Source organism: Cricetulus griseus (assembly GCF_003668045.3).
Source record: "Cricetulus griseus strain 17A/GY chromosome 1 unlocalized genomic scaffold, alternate assembly CriGri-PICRH-1.0 chr1_0, whole genome shotgun sequence".
Taxonomy (NCBI): Eukaryota; Metazoa; Chordata; class Mammalia; order Rodentia; family Cricetidae; genus Cricetulus; species Cricetulus griseus.
The window spans coordinates 232,308,348-232,325,305 of record NW_023276806.1 but is presented as its reverse complement, the minus strand read 5'-3'; the positions used below and the strand labels follow the sequence as shown (position 1 = coordinate 232,325,305).

Sequence of the window (16,958 nt, the reverse complement as noted above, 5' to 3'; positions counted from 1 at the left end):
CATTAGTACACACGCATTACAAAAAATAAGATAGTGATTTTATGTTACAGTTTGCCATAATAAAAATAACCGTGGCTCAGCTATTAAGAGCACTTACTGCTCTTGCAGAGAATCAGGTTCGGTTCCAGCACCCAAATGTGGGTGGGTGGGTGCACAGGCATAGAGCAGGTAAACACTGATATGTATAAAAATAAAGAAAATACACTTTTTTAAAAAAAAAAAGTTTCCCAGGCCGAAGCAACCTTTTTGGTACTACATAGGGAACCTATGCATGAAGAGAGAGCTTCATGCTGAAGAGAGAGTGGTGGCAACTGAGAAACTGTAGCAGAGTGTAGCAGAGGTCCGAAAGCACAGGGGGCAGGCAGTAAGGTGTGTGTGCCTGCCAGAGATCAAGTTCAAACACATCTTCATCCGGTAACAACCTGCATTCACACGCAAATGTTTCTCTTATGCAAAACAGCAGAGGCCTCGAGGGAAGCTGTTTTAGTCTCCTCGAGCTTGTGCAGTCGTTGCAAATGAAAAGCAAAGCACTCCCCAGGGTACACCGCGTCTGCTTTGCCCCTGGGACCTGGGCGAGTTCCAGGACGGAGGCTGGAGAAGAATCGCTCAAGGGCTCGCACTCACAGGTGAGCAGCGAGCGCCCCTGCCTGGAGGGAAGCAAGCCCGCCGTCAGCGGAACTGCGCATGTCCGTCGGGAGAAGCCGGCGCGCGCTAGTGCGCACGCGCGCCGTCCGCGCCCTCGACTCCTCCCACAGGGGCGGGGCAAGCCGGGCCCAAGATGGCCGCTCTCCGCTACCGTCGCTTCCTTAAGCTCTGTGAGGAGTGGCCGGTGGACGAGACCAAACGGGGCCGGGACTTGGGCGCTTACCTGCGGAAGCGGGTAGCACAGGCCTTTCGGGAGGGAGAGAACACCCAGGTGACCGGAGGGGAGGAGGTTGGAGGCGTCGGAGCGAGGGGCGGCGGCGGGGGGGAGTCTGCGCATGCGCCGGCCCCGTGACCGCCGCACGTGCGCGAGACACCCGCGCTCCCGCCGGCCGCCGCGGGCGACGCCTGCTCCTCGGGGTGGCCGGGGCGCCCCCGGGGCCCACATGCCACTGAAGACCCAAGCCAGTTGTTAGGCGGGGTTGTTGTGAGCCGAGCCTGTCCCGAGAACCCCAGCCGGACCCCGGCGCCCCTCGTCCCTGTCACCGCGCGGCGGGCCTGTCTTCACTCGGGCCCCTCGCCTCCCTCTTGCCCCATGTGGCTGTCTTGTTTTCTTTTCAAGATTGATTGATTGATTGATTGATTGATTGATTTGTTATGCAGTGCGTTCTGCCTACGTGTCTGCCTCCACGCCTGAGGAGGGCACCAAACCTCATTACAGATGGTTGTGAGCCACCATGCGGGTGCTGGGAATTGAACTCAGGACCTCTAGGAGAGCAGCCAGTGCTCGTAACCGCTGAGCCGTCTCCCCTCCCCGTGCGGCTTTGAAGGGACAAGGGACAAGGAGCAAGCAAACGCATGAGGCAACCCCGATAAGTACTGTGGTCATAGTAAATGTAACGTTGGTCTTGCTCCTGGGGCTTGCCTCAGGGACATTCGTAGGGTGAGGCTCAGGTCAGGAAGACGGCGACCGCCGCACTTCGGGAAGAGCGGCCACTCATTGCCAAGGAGGAAATCAGACAGGAGAGAGAGAGAAAAGCAAGATATCCAGAGTGAAGGGTGGTGAGTGGCGTGTCCACAGCTAAGGCTTGGAGCCGAGGGAGGGCAGGAATCGGGCACCACACAGGCTTCGTTTTAAATGTGTTTTGCCCACATGTATGTCTGTGCACCGCATTAGCCCCTGGAGGCCAGAGGAGGAGGACGTTACTGGTGGCTGTGAGCCACCACGGGGATACTAGGAACCAAGCCTGGGCTCGTTTCAGCTGCCCAGCCACCCCTCGGGTCCTCCCATTCAGTCTTAAAGGCTCTGATTAGGAGTCGGAATTTACCATGAAGCCAGGGAGAAGCCACTGGGGACATTCAGCCAGGGGACCGATGTGACCTAATTTGAAAAGGTGTCTCTGGTGCTGTGGGCAAGAGAAACAAGGAGGCTGCAGAGAAGCCTTCTGTGGTACCCAGGGAGAGGTCCTGGTGGCTTGGATAAGGGAGGCAGGCAGCGCGGGAGATGGAGGTAACTGTAAACAGTTGGCTGTGTGCAAGTCACATTAACAGCATGGACATGCTGGGCGTGGGGTAAAAGAAAGGAGGAACCAAGGACAGCACCTAGATCCCCCCCTTTTCTTTTTTTGGCTTGAGCAGCTGGGTACCGTTTACTCAGATGGGAAAGACTACATGAGGAGCAGGTGGGGTGTGGGAAGAACATGGCACGTTTGATGTTCACTGCTTTAAGCTTGAGGTGCCAAGAAGACTGACTTCCAAGTGGAAATGTCAAGTAGGCAGGAGGTTATTTGAGCGCAGGGCTTCGGCAAGAGGTCAGAGGTGTCACATGAGACGCACAGCTCACATCCTAGCCAAACAAATTACCTGTGAAACTGGACCCACAGCCTGCCGAAGCTGGAACATGGGGATATTGCAGCTCATTGCACCCTGGCTAAGCCAGCCCACCTCACGAGTGACTAGGTTGCTGCTAGTGATGTGGGCCGAAGGTCTGGCCTAGGACTTCTGAGAGCAGGGGCGGTCACTGTGCACAGAGTCCTCACATGGCACTTAGTGGTCCTCACTGACCCATGTCATGCGGATCTTGAGGCAACCCAATGGGCTCTCTAGGGCTGTGCTCCCTTATTTACATATAGTTTGAGCTTCCTGAGACTAGAGATGAAGCCCCCACTCCCCACACACACATCCTCCACCCGTCTGATGTGATTCTTAGCACACAGAAGCATCCAGTGGACATCCAAGCAATGGGTTGAGTCCAGTCCTCTCCAGTCTGGTTGCACAAGTAGCAGAAGTTGCTGGGGGAGCACTAAGATGAGAGGGGGCAGGCTGCTTCTCCTGCGCAGACTCACCTGACGTACCCTTGGTTTGAAGCTTTCTGTGCTTGTGCAGTCCCAGGCACTTCTGACACAGGGGAGACCAGCTCCCGAGCCCCGAGTAGCGTAGCATTGGTCAGCCAGAGGCGAACCGCCTAGAGGGGGAGAGGCTGACACTGGGTTGTTAGCATCACACAGCCAGCAGGGAGGGGACTTGTCAGCCTTTGTCATCACCTAGGGACACAGTTTCTGATTAGCTGAGGCCCACACAGACTTGAGTCATAGCTGTGGATGCAAGTTGGGGAGGGCTTCACCAATGACTCCGCCACAGCTGATGGATGTGCTCTTGGTGGAGAGAGCTAGGGCGTCACGGCTGCAGTGGACACATTACTGAGGACCTTTGTCATAGCTCATCCCAATGTCATCTGAAATTGAGCCTGCCTGGGCTTAGTAAATCTTGGTGATAATTTTTTTGGAGGGAGCAGTCCTTGGCTGGGGTGGAGAACAGTGTGTGAGTCACTCCCACCGCCACCCCCGGATCACTTATGAAAGACCTTGAGAAAGAAAGGTGGCTGTGAGAGACGCTTCATTAAACCGACAGCAGAAGGCGGATGAGACCCTGGGGGTGGCTGATTGCTGTGTCCCCCACCTCTCTGCCACTTGTCCAGAAAGTAGAACTGGAGGAGGTGGAGGCTGCTGGGTGGAGCAGCTTTGTTGAGACCGGCATCCTCTTGGCCTCTTGGCCTCCTGTGGTCTAACAAGGACTGTAAAAGGTACATAGAGCACTTGGCACAGTGCATCTGATTTTATCCTTTGTGCCACCAAGTGCAGCAGCCATTACTTCACTTCTTACAGATACTGAAATCAAAGCAGAAAAGTAAAGCCAGGGCCCTTGACAGTAAGAGACAAGCAAGACAGCCCAGCCACGTGCCCCGGTCTGCATGGCTCTAGGCGTCAGCGGGTCCCCTGTTGTCAGTCCTCTTGAGAGACCCCCTGTTTAGTTTCTTCTGAGAACATCAAGTCCCTCCTTCCCTCCCATTTGCTGTTGAGCAAAGAATTCAATACCTCAGGCCCACCTCTTTTCTTTGTCTGATCACTACCTCCCCGGTGCACCAAGAAGAAAGGTGGTGCTCAGTGGGGTAACAATTCTAGCCCTCTGCCTCTGTAGAAGCCACCAGAGGTGGCCCACCCGAAGCCCACCAGGAGGGGAGATGGCAGCAGGGAGCTGGAACACAGGGAACACCTCTACCAGCCTGCCTGCCTCCTGTTGTTCCCCTGTGAAGTTCATGGTTATGGGTCTTGTCTTGAATAGTTTTCATTCCCTGCAGCACCTGGAGCTCCACAAAAGAATCCCGGCATGGGGGAGGGGCAAACAGCTGTGGTTATTGACTTCACTGCAGGCCAAGGGCAGAGCTCTTAGAATCAGGTGCAGGGTGGCCTTGGAAAGCTCTGCCAGGTCCACCTAGCCCACTCAGGCCAGCTCTGGAAAGGGTCTGGAGATGCTGCTGCCTGGCCAGCACAGGCTGCAGCAGTTGTGTTTTATGAAGGGTTAGATGATGGGCCAAGGGGAAAGATGTCAAGCTTTGCTGGATTCCGAGCAGGCAGTCCAGCACCTCCTCAAAGGGAACCCAAGGCTGTAGTCACCCTGATGAGGTCTGGTCCCCAGCTGCCTGGCACGTGACGGCCACAGAGAAGGCATCTCGGCTGAGTTGGTGGGTACTTCATCCACCAAATCGGGTTTGGGGGTTGTGGCCTAAGGACAGATTGTGCTCTTTGTAACATAGAGGCGCTGCAGAAATAGGTTGTGAACAGAGTGGTCTCCAGGACCGATTGTGTCATGGTCTTTACTCTCGGTTGGAGTGAGTGAGGCAGATCAGAGTGTTTGGAGCAGAGAGCGCGTCCTCGTAAAGGTGTGGCTGTTCTTAGAGGCGAATGGCTGCTTCCATGGCCACCACTTCATCAGACATCTTGGGTATTGGCAGCAACTCTGAGTGTTCAGTGTCTGCCAGCCCTTGGTACCCAGGTCACCACTCAACACTATAGCATGCTCAGCGTCCTGCCCTTGCAGTCCCCTACTCTGCCTTCAGAGCTTAATTCTTTATTAATCTTTGAGACCCTAGTGACTTTGGACTGCTGATACCATACAAACGCCCCGACACAGCTCACCTCTCTCTCCAGAAACAGCTCTCCTCCCACGGATGCAATGCTACTCAAGCTTGGATGGACGAGGGACTGTGGCTGTCTGCTCTGTGCCCTGTGTGACACTGTCCTTACTGCCATGCCTGTCCTGTTCAACTCTGTTGTGCTGTTATTCCCTGACTGTGCCTGGGAATAGTCCCAGGTTTTCACTCAGTCCCATGGTTTTCACTGCATGTGTCTCTTGTCCCCTGGGCTTGGCTGCCTGCCTTTCCTTTGTCTGGTTCCCCTAGCAGTGTACACTCTGTAGTAGGTGCTCAAGCAATGGATTGCATTGGCAGGGATGTGCTCCACAACAGCATGGCTCCTGTCAGAAGGCCTTTACAGAGTCACGAAACCTTCTCTTCATAGAGCTTCCTAGACCAGATCCAGACCCACCTTCATTAGCAGAGCAGTCTGTGGCACCCTCCCCAGTGTCCTTATGCTTCCCTTGTGTGACTGGAACAGGGGCCGCTGTACAAATTGCTGTCACCACCCAAAATTCAATTTTGAAAATGGAAATCAGTGCCTCGGGCACTGATGTAGATTTGTATGTATAAAAGTTTAATATGGTAAAGAGAAATTTACTGACGGCTGAGCAGGGAAATGCAGAGGGAACGATGGAGCTGTAAAGGGCGCTTGTCTCGGAGCCTCCATTTCATTCGTGCTTAGGGACCAGCGGGGAATTTTTCATAACGCCCGTGTGCAGCTCTTTGTCCCAGAATGTCCATAATCTCATTAGGTGCAAATGCAAATCCCAGGTAATTTAAAGCTTTGCACATAGGAGTCTTACCTAAAACCCAGAAGACATTTCATGAGAAATGCTGGTGGTTCCAGGTTCCAGAGTGTTTGTGCTGGAATCTAACTGGAGTGGAAGGTGTAGGTAGGTTTTGGGCTAGGCTTCGGGAATGAAATAGGGATCCCGTTGATAGCTGTTAAGTAGCAAACAAAACTGCATTTTAATTGCTGAGCTAGAGTTAGATGTAACATGGATCCTGCAATGGGCCATGTTCTTGCTGTCAATCCTTAGGCAATAAGAATTTGCTAGAAATTGGCATATTGTAAACTCCCACCACCTCCACTGGGCTGCTTCTACAGTCCTCTGTAATTGTAAACACCTGACCTAGTGGGAAATTAGATGACAGGTAATATTGTATTGTGTTAACTAGACCCCCAGGAAGGCCTTGAACTCACCATCCTCCTACCTCCCGAGTTCTGAGATAATAGGCCCGTGCCACCATCCCTGGTTACAAAACTCCTTGAACACTGCTAGGCTGAGGGACAAAGGGCACTGAGGAGGTTGAGGGTTCCTGGGTTACTTCATTTTTGCACTCAAGGCCCTTTCCTCTGCACCCATCCTGTCTGTGCTGTCAGGGGCAAGTGAGCGGGCGAGTGATGAGGCTCCCTGGTTGCTAGGGTGCAGGAAGCAGGGCGGCCTCTTCCAGGAGACTGGCTGCAGCTCAGGTCTGTCTGGTTGGAGTGCAGGCTGCCCCTAGTGCTGGGCACTAGGAAAGCGGTCTGGTGGTGGGAGGGGTGGGTATAGTGAGCAGCTGTGAGAACAGCCTTTAGCAGGGCCTCTTACCTGGCCATGAAATGCTTAATGCCCAGAGGTGTCCAGGTCAGGTCTAGTGTGGCCTGGTAAGGCCTCCGTGGTTCCCGCCATCTTTCCATCATACCAGATGCATGGCCATTCAGACCCGCTCCTTGGGACCTTCAGGGCTGTATTCCAGCTGGTCTCTGCTGGCATGCTTCTCCAGTCTTCCTTGTCCCCCCTCCCCCCCCCCAGCGCACAGCCATGGCACATCACACACCCCTGTGTGCTTTGTATTGGTCTGAGCAGCACTCTCTTCTGTTTGTATTGTAAGGTGGGCTCCAGTACTGCGCTAACCCTAACGTACACTGGCCCATTCCCTCATTTCCCAGGCCAGGAGCAGCCATGTCACCTCCTTCAACCTCATTCCACCTTCAGAGGTAGGGGCTACTATTGTCACTTTTAAAGTCAAGTTCACCAGTGTACCTAAAAAGTGGCAGCACATGGAAGATAGAGGCAGGCTGAGGCCCAGGATGCAAGATGATTGGCCGAGGACAGTGGACCGCAGTGGGTGGTCCTCTGCCCTGTGAGGGTTTCCCAGACAGTGGCCAGGATTGGAATTCGGACATGGCGTATTAGATACTGGCACTGTATCACTGTTGTCCTGCGTGATCACACAAGAGAACACCTGGATTCCAGGAAGCACATGCCCAAGAGGGCCTTGTGAGTAATCAGGTGTTCACAAGAATGGCGTATGCATGGAACCAGCAAGGAACTTTAAGTGTGCAGGCAGAGTGGACAGTGGTGACAGGATCCCACCAGGGCAGCTGGTCCCCTGTGTGCTACAGCCACAGAGGCCCTTGCTCCCTGGGAGGCCCCTGCTCACACCAAGGCCATGCATACAGATGCCGGCTCGTGCAGGCTGTGGAGTTTGTAGGTCAGTACGGGTGTGGAGAGCACAAGCATAGGAAGTGACCTTGCTGTTGGGTACTTAGACGGTGTGTGACTGCTGTCTGTGAGCGTGTGCATATGTGAAGGGCGTGTGCGTACACATTTACACGTATACATGCAGAAGTCAGAGGGAGCTTCGTCTGCCCTTTTCTTACCCCGTGGCTTTCTAGTTATTTATTTGCAGGCAGGTTCTCTCCCTGCCCTGGAGCTGGCTCAGTAGCCTACACAGGCCAGCCAGTGAGCCCCAGGGATCTACCTGTCTCCACCTGCCCAGCACTGCAGTTGAGTGTCTGCCTCATGCTTGCAGGGCGAGCACTTCCCCAACGGAACTATCTCCCTCACCTGATGCTTGGCCTGAGACAGGGTTTCGTTCTGTATCCCTGGCCCAGGGCTTGTGGTCTGTGTGCTGCTTCCTCTGTCTTCTGAGTAAGAAGTAGTGTGCCAATGGTTGTGGTGCACATGCCTGTAATCCCAGCATTCAGAAGGCAGAGGCAGGAGTATCTCTGTGACTTCAGTGCCATCCTGGCTCTACACAGTGACTTCCAGAACTACACAGAGACCCTGTCTGCACTCCCCCCCCACAAAAGGATCAGTGAGCCAAGTACTCCCTCCCTGGATAGCATGGCTGCTGGCCTTGTGGGGAGAACTGCCAGGGAGATGCTAGCCCCACAGTTCTCCCCGTTTTATACCCTGTAATTAATGTCTTTGTCGTGTAGCTGCCCCCAGTCTCTACTCTGCCTACAGCCCTCTCTGTCCAGGTGACTTCCTGGACAGAGCAGGGGCACAGCTGGTAGAAAGGAAAGCAGGTCTGGGGCTGTGTTGGCTGAGCGCTGGGACCTCATTTGATGCACAGACAGAAGAGGGCTGTCTCGCTGAAATGCTTACCTCCTGATTTATTTATATGCTTGCTCTTCAAGACAAGATTTAAGTCAGAAAAAAGCCATCATTTGAGTTCTGGGGAAACTATAAAAGAGTTTTGTTCTGGGAGCTTTTGGAATTCCTGGCAGAGGAATGTAATGAGCTATATGGACAAGTGGCAAGGCTGGAGGAAAGAAAGAGTTAACGATGAGCTGTCTGAAAGGCAGAAACCCATCTTCCCAGCAGAGGCCTGCCTCCCTTCTGGGTGTTTTCTCCTTGCTCCCCTCGTCTGTGTGCTCCGTGCCATCTTCCTGACTGCGCACAGCTGCAGTCTGCCTTGGGCCTGCTTGGTTCACCAGTTTTGTAACATGGCCTCCTTTCCTCTCGAGACAGTGTCCCCTCTACAGGCCAGGGGCGGCTAGAGCTCTCCATGTAGCCCAGACTGACCTCACACTCCCCTGCCCAAGTGCTGGGGCTGCAGGGGTGCCTTGAACCCCGGCTGGCTTTCTCCCTTGTAGTCTTAGCAGCTCCTTGCTTAGAGGTGAAAGGGCTGGAGGTTTCATTTATTCATTTGTTGTTTGGTTTTTCATAAAAGAATATTGAATCCACTTCATACTGACCCCATTTCACAGAGCTTGCTTTCTTTCTCCTTCTCATGTTCCTGGGCTCAGGCAGATCCAGGTGCTCTGCAGCCTCCATGGCAACACCCTGCCATACCATCTCCCCATTCACATGGCCCCTTCCAGCCAGAGGGCTGGCCTTCCTCCCTGCCATCTCTGAGCTTCTTTCTGGGTCCCTGGAGCCCACACTGCCCCCAGCATGTCCTTTGTAACCTGCAGCTGACATGGTGGCTCCCAGGTGCAGAGAACTGCTGAACATTTGTCTGCTTGTTAGGGGCTTTTCAGATTGGTCCTGCAGATTGGGGGCAGGTGAGGGGGGCTCTTCATCCACTGAGGGGGCTCCTCAGCTGGAGCTGGAGAGGGGTTTGCTTCCCACAGCGCTGGGACTCCAGTGCCCTCCTCTGATGCATTATTGTAGGTGCAACGTGGGGGCCCACCTCCTCCGCTCACTTCCCTGGGGCACCCTGTCTTTCAGGTGGCAGAACCTGAGGCCTGTGACCAGATGTATGAAAGCTTAGCACGACTGCATTCAAACTACTACAAACACAAGGTGAGTGAGGGGCGAAGGCTTTGCCCCCCTCCCCTCCCCTCCGCCTCCAGTTGGAGGGCCAATCAGAACGGGGTAAAACTGATTATATGGTGTTTTGTAAATTGTGTTTCATATGTAACCCATACCTTAAGCTAATCCAACAATGGTGCCTGGCAGAGGCCTTCAAAGGTCTGCTGGATAAAAGCCATGGCTCCTGTGCACGAGCGTGTTTTCCCACTCGATGATGGAATTGATGTCACATGCCGGTAAAGATGGAGAGCTGGGACAGTCCTGTCACACCAAGCTCTGTTCCTCCTCAGCCTTGACGTGATTACTGTCCAAATGCATGTAGTGTGGTTTTTCCAGACTTGAAAAATATATTAGTAGCTCCACAAATAGACTTGGCCAAAAGGAAGTGCCTGTGTGCAAGAGGTTTCCTTCCAAATGCCATTGACTGAGCAGCACTGTACGGGTCACCTGAAAGCTAGTAGTTAGAAATACAGAGTCCTGGCCTCTAGGTGGCGCTGCTCATCTCATCATCAGGGCTGTGGCCTCCAGCCCCTAGGGCCCAGGTAAATTGCAGCCAGCCAGAGCAAGCCAGTGTCCTGAAGAATTAATGTGTCCCTTCTCTCCTGCTCCTGCGCCAGTACCCTCGCCCCAGAGACACCAGCTTCAGTGGCCTGTCCGTGGAAGAATACAAGGTGATCCTGTCCACAGGTAGGAGGCATGAGTGCCCTCCCTGGTTGGTTGGCTGGCTGTGAGCTTGAAGGGTTAGGAGGATTGCCTGAGAAGACAGTTTTGCATGACGGGAAGCCTTGAAGCTCCAGGGCTCATATGTTTAAGCCTCAGAGTATGGAAAAGGTCAAAGGTATTACTTAGAGAAAATCATCTTTAGTACTTTCAATTCAAGGCTGGTGCCTGGGAACAAGGGACTACATATTTGCCAAATGGAAGTCATTGGAATCAGGATGGAAGGAAAATAATTTTATTTTTATGGTCCTAAGGGGGCTTTATAAACAATGAGGCTTTTAATTAAAACAAAAAGCCATTCAGTAAATGAGTATGGGGATATCCGCCTGTGAGTTATCTGTCCCAGGGGATGTGGTCTGCAGGTTCCATATGCGTCTAACAAGGTCTGTTTAGGAGTCATGGCTAGAACCCAGTTGGCAGGAAGGAAGCCCCTGCCAGTTAGCCCCTCCCTACTTCCCATTTCCATTGTCACTGAAAGGGGTGGCAGGGGTGGGGGCATGGTCAGAGCAGGTAAGTCCTGGAAAATTGCTATTTTTTACTGCCAAGGATATTGTATATAAAAATAGGCTAACCTTTCCTGGGAGGGCATGGCCCTGAAACGTTGGCTGTCTGGTACTCTAGAAATTTCTCCTTCCTTTTGGCAGTGAAGATTTGACCTTCTAGAATTCTTACCTTCTGAGCAGATGGGAACCTGTATTTTCTGCTGTGTCTGCCTCAGGAGAGTGGCTTTGCTGTGAGGCCAGGCATCTCTACCCCCACATCCTGGTCACGTCATTACCAGGAGTGATGGGGTGTCTTTGTGAGGGGTCCTGAGAATGAACTTAGCATGGACTCGGGTTCCCAGATCTTGTGCCTGTCCCTTCTGCTGGCCTCAGGAAGCCCCTGGGCGGGTGGCAGGCAGCATGGTGACCGCTGGTCTGGCTTCTAGTGAGCCCAGGGAGCCCTGACAGTGGTCGCACAGCAGGCCTCGTGTTTGGTTGCAACTGTGTGGAGCCAGCACCACCGCAACAAGGATCCACGAGCACATAGAACCAGCCAGACCTTAGTGTGTAGGAGGGCAGGGATCCCAGTGTCACACTTTGTGCCTTGTTTGGGCATCTGGACTTCGTAAAAGTCAAAGGGTGATAGACTGTGCTGGTGGCTGCCCCACAGTGCCCCAAGCCAGCGCTTTTGTTAAAATGGAGCCCCTGAAAGCTAAGCAGTACCATGGTGGTGTCTAAGTTTAATATCTGTGAATTATAAAATGAGATGTCACGGGCCCTTAGAGTCCTTGGACTACTAGCTCTCTGCTAGGAGACGTTCTGTGTCCCATAGATAAGAGCCATGTCTGGAGACACTTGTGGTTCTCACAGTTGGTGGATAGAGGCCAGAGTGCTGTCGGGTGTCCTGTGTGTGCTGTCGGATGTACAGAGTGTGTGTGGTGGGGGTGGAGGGTCAAGACAGGGTTTCTCTGTGCAGCCCTGGCTGTCCTGGAACTCACTCTGTAGACCACACTGGCCTCAAACTCCCAGAGATCTGCCTGCGTCATGTGTGGTTCTTGAACATGGCTCTCTGCATACACACACATACACTGTCACCACTGTGAAGGGTGCCCTTTCCGCCCAGGGCTCTGCTTATTCCCACCCTGCTTGCCACAAACCCAGCATGGAAGGTTTGTGGTCTTGTCCTCGTTTTACAGTGGAACTCAAGGTTGCAAGGGTTCAGGGATTGGGGGGCACTCATCTCCCCCCCCCCCCCCCCCCCCCCCCCGCAGGGACCCACACTGCTGAGTCTGGCAGCTCCTCATCTTGATGCTTCAGGAGCCAGGGGCTTGCCTCAGTGCCAGCAGCTCGTGTAAAGTGGGCCCAGCTTGAGAAGAAAGTTAGGGCCATTTCTTTGCCAGTTCATGTGGAGTAGGGCAGGAAGTAATGTGTGATGCTCAGGTAACCCTTGTGCGTGTGTCCCGTCACCGCCAGTGAAGTTTCGCTATGGCCATCGGGAACTGCCTCTCACTATACAGACCCAGTGCCTGGGGCACATAGAAAGCAAAGTGTACTCTTCTGGAGACAGCCCTATGATGTCAGCGTTCTGTCTCTCCCTGTTCAGACACCATGGAAGAGTTCCAGGAGCTGGATAAGAGCGTGTGGAAGAAACTCCAGGAGAAGTTTGCACCGAGGCCAGAGGAGAAGCATAAAGCTTGGGCTCGGGTCTTGTCCCGCCCACGTACCTGACCCTCATCAATAAAACTGCCCAGTTTCTCCACTTTCCCAGTTTGGAACTGGCTCATTGACCCCATCAGCCTGAGCAGGGATGATGTGTAGCATAGGCCAGGTGTCTCCAGCAGAAGGAGCATAGGGCCCTCCCAGCCTGAGGAGGGTCTGCAAGCCCAGGGGGGTCCTCAGGCTCCCTGATGTGTAGGAGGAGGAAGGCTGGCATCCTGTCTGGCCCTCTGCCCACAGGCTCAGAAGACAGCTCAAGCCGCTCGCTCACTCTGGCCCAGGTGGGATGAGCAACAGCAGAGCTGTAGCCAAGCCTGGACTGGGTGTGGCCTTGGCACAGGCAGGTTCTGTGGAAGCTACAGGCCGTACAGGCCACCTTCTGTGAGGCGTCACGTCCTGCTCGAGGTCTTGCAGCGGCCCAGTCAATCAAGCCCAGGGGCTGGGGCCCAGTGGAGCCAGTCAAATAACCAGAGCCCTGGTAGGCACTGGAGTACAGCGGAGGCATTTAGCATCCTGAGTCTGAGGGGGGCCAGGCTGCCAGGGCACAGTGACCTCTGTGGGAAGCAGAAGTGGAGCCCATTGGTGGACCTGGTGTCTATTAATTTATTTAAGGCAGTTAACACATTAGTTCTCAGGACATAAGACTTGTAAAACATGACAAACACCACTTTCACACAGCTCAGTCCTTGTCCCTCGGGCTTGTGGCTCTTGCCTACAAACCCATCCATCCTGAATCATCAGGCTACGTGGACAGAGCACACTGTCTCCAGCAGGCACAACGGGGTGGGATGACCGCTGGGAATAAGTTAAGTTTCAAAGCCTTAAGTAGCTAATAGCAGGCTGCCGCCTTCCTGTGGCAGGAGGAAGGCAGGGGACAGCCACAGTGTAGTGCTTGGAGATGAGAGACAGCCCGCTTCTAACCCTGCGAGGACCACTGAGGACTGTCAGTTACTGCTTTGAGGCACAGCAGTCTGGAGGACCTAGTGTCCTCTAAGGCACTAAGGTAAACTGAGTCTTCAAGGGCTCTAAGCAGGACTGTCTGCTCTGCCGTACCCCTGCTGGCCAGAGCCTGGCCTGAGGGAGTGCCAGCAGAGCAGGAGGTGGGGCAGGCACCTGGCCTCGGAGGCTGATGGGCCACCTGGCCTGAAGGAAGGGCAGCAGCTCTCCTGTGGGGGCTTCCACGGCTCCTCTCAGCGGCTGATACAGTTCTGCACATCTACAAAGCCCAGGCGTTGCCTCCGTTTCCGCTGCTCTGTCATCTGAGTTAAATGAATCTCGTCAGGTGGTGAAGGCGGCATCTTCCCCCGAGGGCCCAGCTGCACCTTGGCACTGGTGGCAGATGGCCACCCCCGACCGACCCCCAGGATGTCCTCAGCATGTCAAACCCTTGATTGGGTGAACTGGGTGGCTGCTAGAGGGGCTGTGGAGCTAGTCTGTGTAGCTCCACTACGTGCAGAGGAAGCCCTGCCTCACTGCTGCAGCACGGACCATGGGTGGAGACGCTTAGGACCCTGAGGTTAGGGACACACCTGCTCCTTGAGCTCATTGAGCTGGGCGGTGAGGTGCGACACCAGCTTCATGGTGGAGCCAAGTTTCTCCTGCAGGATTCGGATCTCATTCTGCTCCCCCTCCCCCTCGCTGCTCACCAGGGACATGGCACGCATCCGTGGGAACCAATCCAGGTTCTTGTTCTGAAACAAAGTGCTGGGGTGAGGACCAGTGAGGCATTGCTCAGGGAAGCCAGCAGGGAGTGTGTCACAGGAAAATGGGGACGGGCCTGGGCTCTCCCAGGCAGGCAGAAGGAAGCCAGAGGTGAGTGTCCACCACTGCAGCAGGCTGCCTTAGGTGAGGTGGCCCCACCCACTAGTAAGCCTTTTACTGCCTCTCTGCCACAGGAAGGTGCAGGAAGGCCAAGCCCCAGACTTGCTTCCTCCTTTCTGTTTCCACAGACATGCATGCCCTGCACCCAGGAAAGAGTTACACAGATGGCAGACAGGAAGCCCAGCCCTGCTAAGGAGGGCTGGCACATGGCCGGAGAAGGAAAGCCATAGTTCCTAGGATAGAAGAAGCAGGAGGGAGGGGCACCAGCCAAGCAGTTTTCTGGTTCCCTGTCACAAGCTGTGAATTTTCAGACCAACAGATAAATCCCTCGAGACAAAACTTCACTGCTGCCATGACTATGGAAATTGGAAGGATTATACTTAATTCCTCTAAGTCTGGCATTTTTAAGCTTTTCTAGGCTTTCAGATTGGTACAGTGCTGACTTTAGGAAGCCATCCTCCCTTGCTGTGGCTTCTAAGTGGTCCTTGGGAGATCAACATTCTTCAGTGGGGTCTCCTTACTCCACACGTCCCACCACTGCTGTACCCTGAGGCCTTTTGCTTGGGCTACCATGCTCCTCCAGGCCTGACAGGCTCCCTGCAAGTTGGCTTTCTCCTCACACCAACAGAGCGAATCCGTGAGTAGCTAGCAGAGTTTTGAACAGCCAAGGGCTGGCCCCCCAGCTGTTCCTTACTCCATGTCTGGCCCAAGAAGCATCGCAGCTGTCAGCACTCAGGCTAAGGTCAGCAGAGGTAGCATCTCCTCCCAGGCTGTGGACCGGCAGGGCGGGCCTGGGGTGCGTACCCGCTTACCTTGATCATCTGCGCCACGTAGCTCTCAGGGCCCGTGTAGTCGGTCTTGTTCTTGACACGGACCAGCACGATGAAGTACAGGTAGTTCCACATGTTGTGCTCCAGCTTGATGTGCTCCTCGAAGGACACCGTCTTGTTGTCAAACTTGTCCCTCTCCAGGCCTGGGGGCAGAGGAAGGAAGTGAAGCCATCCATAGCCCACGGAGGGCCAGCCATCCTGCAGAGCAGCTGCCTGAGCCCAGGGGTGACAGGACTAGCTGGGTCAACAGTCTGCGGTGCAGGTGATCCCTACTCTTTGAGCCGGGTCCCTGGGTTTGAAAGGAGCAGTGACTGAAACCAGAAGCCTGAGACCACAGTGGCCTCAGGTTCCTCTTCTGGAGGCCCAAGGGGTGGAAGCAGTGGTTTCCCAGGTCCTGCCAGTCCCAGCACAGACCAGGTCAGCTCCCTCCATCCTGGGATGGCAAGCAGCCATCTGCCTTGTGCTCAGCGGGGGCTCAGCAAGGCTGGAACTAGGGCGCTGTGGCTGCGGGGCCTCCAGCAGTGCACAGGACGCAGCCAGGAGAGGAAGTGGCCCTCACCACATATGAAGCATGTGGTCTTGAGGATCTCCTCTTTCTTCTGCTTCTCGCTGCGCAGGTCAGCGAAGGTGTCGATGATCACCCCAAAGATGAGATTCAGCACGATGATGATGACAACGAAGAAGAACAGGAGGTCATACACCACCCGGGCAGGGAACAGAGACTCCTGCACAGAAGGGCACCGTGAGGACACAGCTCAGCTGGGGCCGTGTGGCTGGGGTCACTCCAGGCCCCAGAGAAACATGGGAGACTAAGGATGGCAGAGATGTCATCTGTCAACTGGGAGGAAGCCCTGAGCTGACATTTGGAGAGGGCTAGCCAGGAGGAAGCCCTGACAAGTTTGTCGTGTATGGCAGTTTGTCCTGCTACAAAACAGGGCTTGTCTTGGCCTTTAACTTGGTTAAAGGCAAGGGCAGCTGTGAGCTCCTGGGTCAGCTTTCAGGATGCTAAGTCGCACACATTCCAGAACCTTTGTCTAGCCAGAGTTGACTTCTCCCAAGCAACGGGAGTTGATGGCTTGGGCAGCCAGCAGCCCTGTGTCCCAAGTCCTGCAGCTCCTCACAGAACTGAGTCAGTGTCCTGCTTCACCCTGCCCTCCCTCTGGACTGAGGAAGCCAGAGACTGATGCCTAGCTCACACCTTCCCAGGCTTCAGAGCCAAGACCAGTCACCATGGTGTCCCCTGTAGCATCTACAGTGAGCCCAGTGTCACAGAAACTGGCTGGCTGTGGGAAGCAGTCACACAAGTGGGTGGGAAGGTCAGCATGGAGGGAGCCCAGCTGCTGCCTGACTTGGGCGCAAGGGCAGGGCAGGGATGCTCACATCTTTGGAGGGCTTGCGGAGGATGTCACCCACACCACCTCCGTTGCGCAGTCCGTGGTTCATGACGGTGACGATGCACATGAGTAGAGTGTCACAGGCCCGCTCAGTGCTGTCCGGCTCCTCGTCTACTGTGGGTGGTCGTTACCCTCAGACCTGGGCTGCCCATTCCGTCCTGTCACACCCCATCCTGCAGGTGTCCCCGCCTTACCTTCTAGGATCTCGGGCACAGAGACCTCCGAGGCACAGTCTATCTTGTCCCCGCTACATGTGCCCACAAACGTGGCAGTTCCGTGTGGCATGCCCAGGGTGCTGGCTGGAGGTGACAGGAACAAAGTCACAAGGAGATGCAGATGTCTGTCTGACC

The 16,958-nt window shown here is 54.6% G+C and overlaps 2 protein-coding genes across 2 annotated transcripts in view; one reads left to right on the top strand and one right to left on the bottom strand.

Annotated features, from left to right (window-relative positions):
* The first annotated feature begins 741 nt into the window (after nucleotides 1-741).
* Nucleotides 742-12,609, top strand: LOC100773172 (Uncharacterized protein C6orf125-like). Its single transcript, XM_027388996.2, has 4 exons — nucleotides 742-916; nucleotides 9,562-9,636; nucleotides 10,263-10,332; nucleotides 12,451-12,609. Exons 1-4 carry the CDS (start codon nucleotides 779-781, stop codon nucleotides 12,573-12,575), a joined length of 408 nt encoding a protein of 135 aa, XP_027244797.1. The 5' UTR covers nucleotides 742-778; the 3' UTR covers nucleotides 12,576-12,609.
* Nucleotides 12,610-13,142: 533 nt separating this feature from the next.
* Nucleotides 13,143-16,958, bottom strand: part of LOC100751775 (inositol 1,4,5-trisphosphate receptor type 3) — a 61,982-nt gene continuing 58,166 nt past the window's right edge. The window contains exons 53-58 of the mRNA XM_027388997.2: nucleotides 16,803-16,907; nucleotides 16,595-16,722; nucleotides 15,774-15,939; nucleotides 15,197-15,357; nucleotides 14,093-14,254; nucleotides 13,143-13,822 (exon numbers count right to left, since the gene is read on the bottom strand). Coding sequence (XP_027244798.1) covers nucleotides 13,754-13,822; nucleotides 14,093-14,254; nucleotides 15,197-15,357; nucleotides 15,774-15,939; nucleotides 16,595-16,722; nucleotides 16,803-16,907 — 791 coding nt within the window. The 3' untranslated portion in view covers nucleotides 13,143-13,753. The remainder of the gene's footprint in view (nucleotides 13,823-14,092; nucleotides 14,255-15,196; nucleotides 15,358-15,773; nucleotides 15,940-16,594; nucleotides 16,723-16,802; nucleotides 16,908-16,958) is intronic.

Coding starts and splice junctions, on each gene's coding strand:
- LOC100773172 (XM_027388996.2), top strand. CDS start 779: ATGGCCGCTCTCCGCTACCGTCGCTTCCTTAAGCTCTGTGAGGAGTGG. Junction 9,637..10,262: donor CAAACTACTACAAACACAAG/GTGAGTGAGGGG, acceptor CTCCTGCGCCAG/TACCCTCGCCCCAGAGACAC. Junction 10,333..12,450: donor CAAGGTGATCCTGTCCACAG/GTAGGAGGCATG, acceptor CTCCCTGTTCAG/ACACCATGGAAGAGTTCCAG.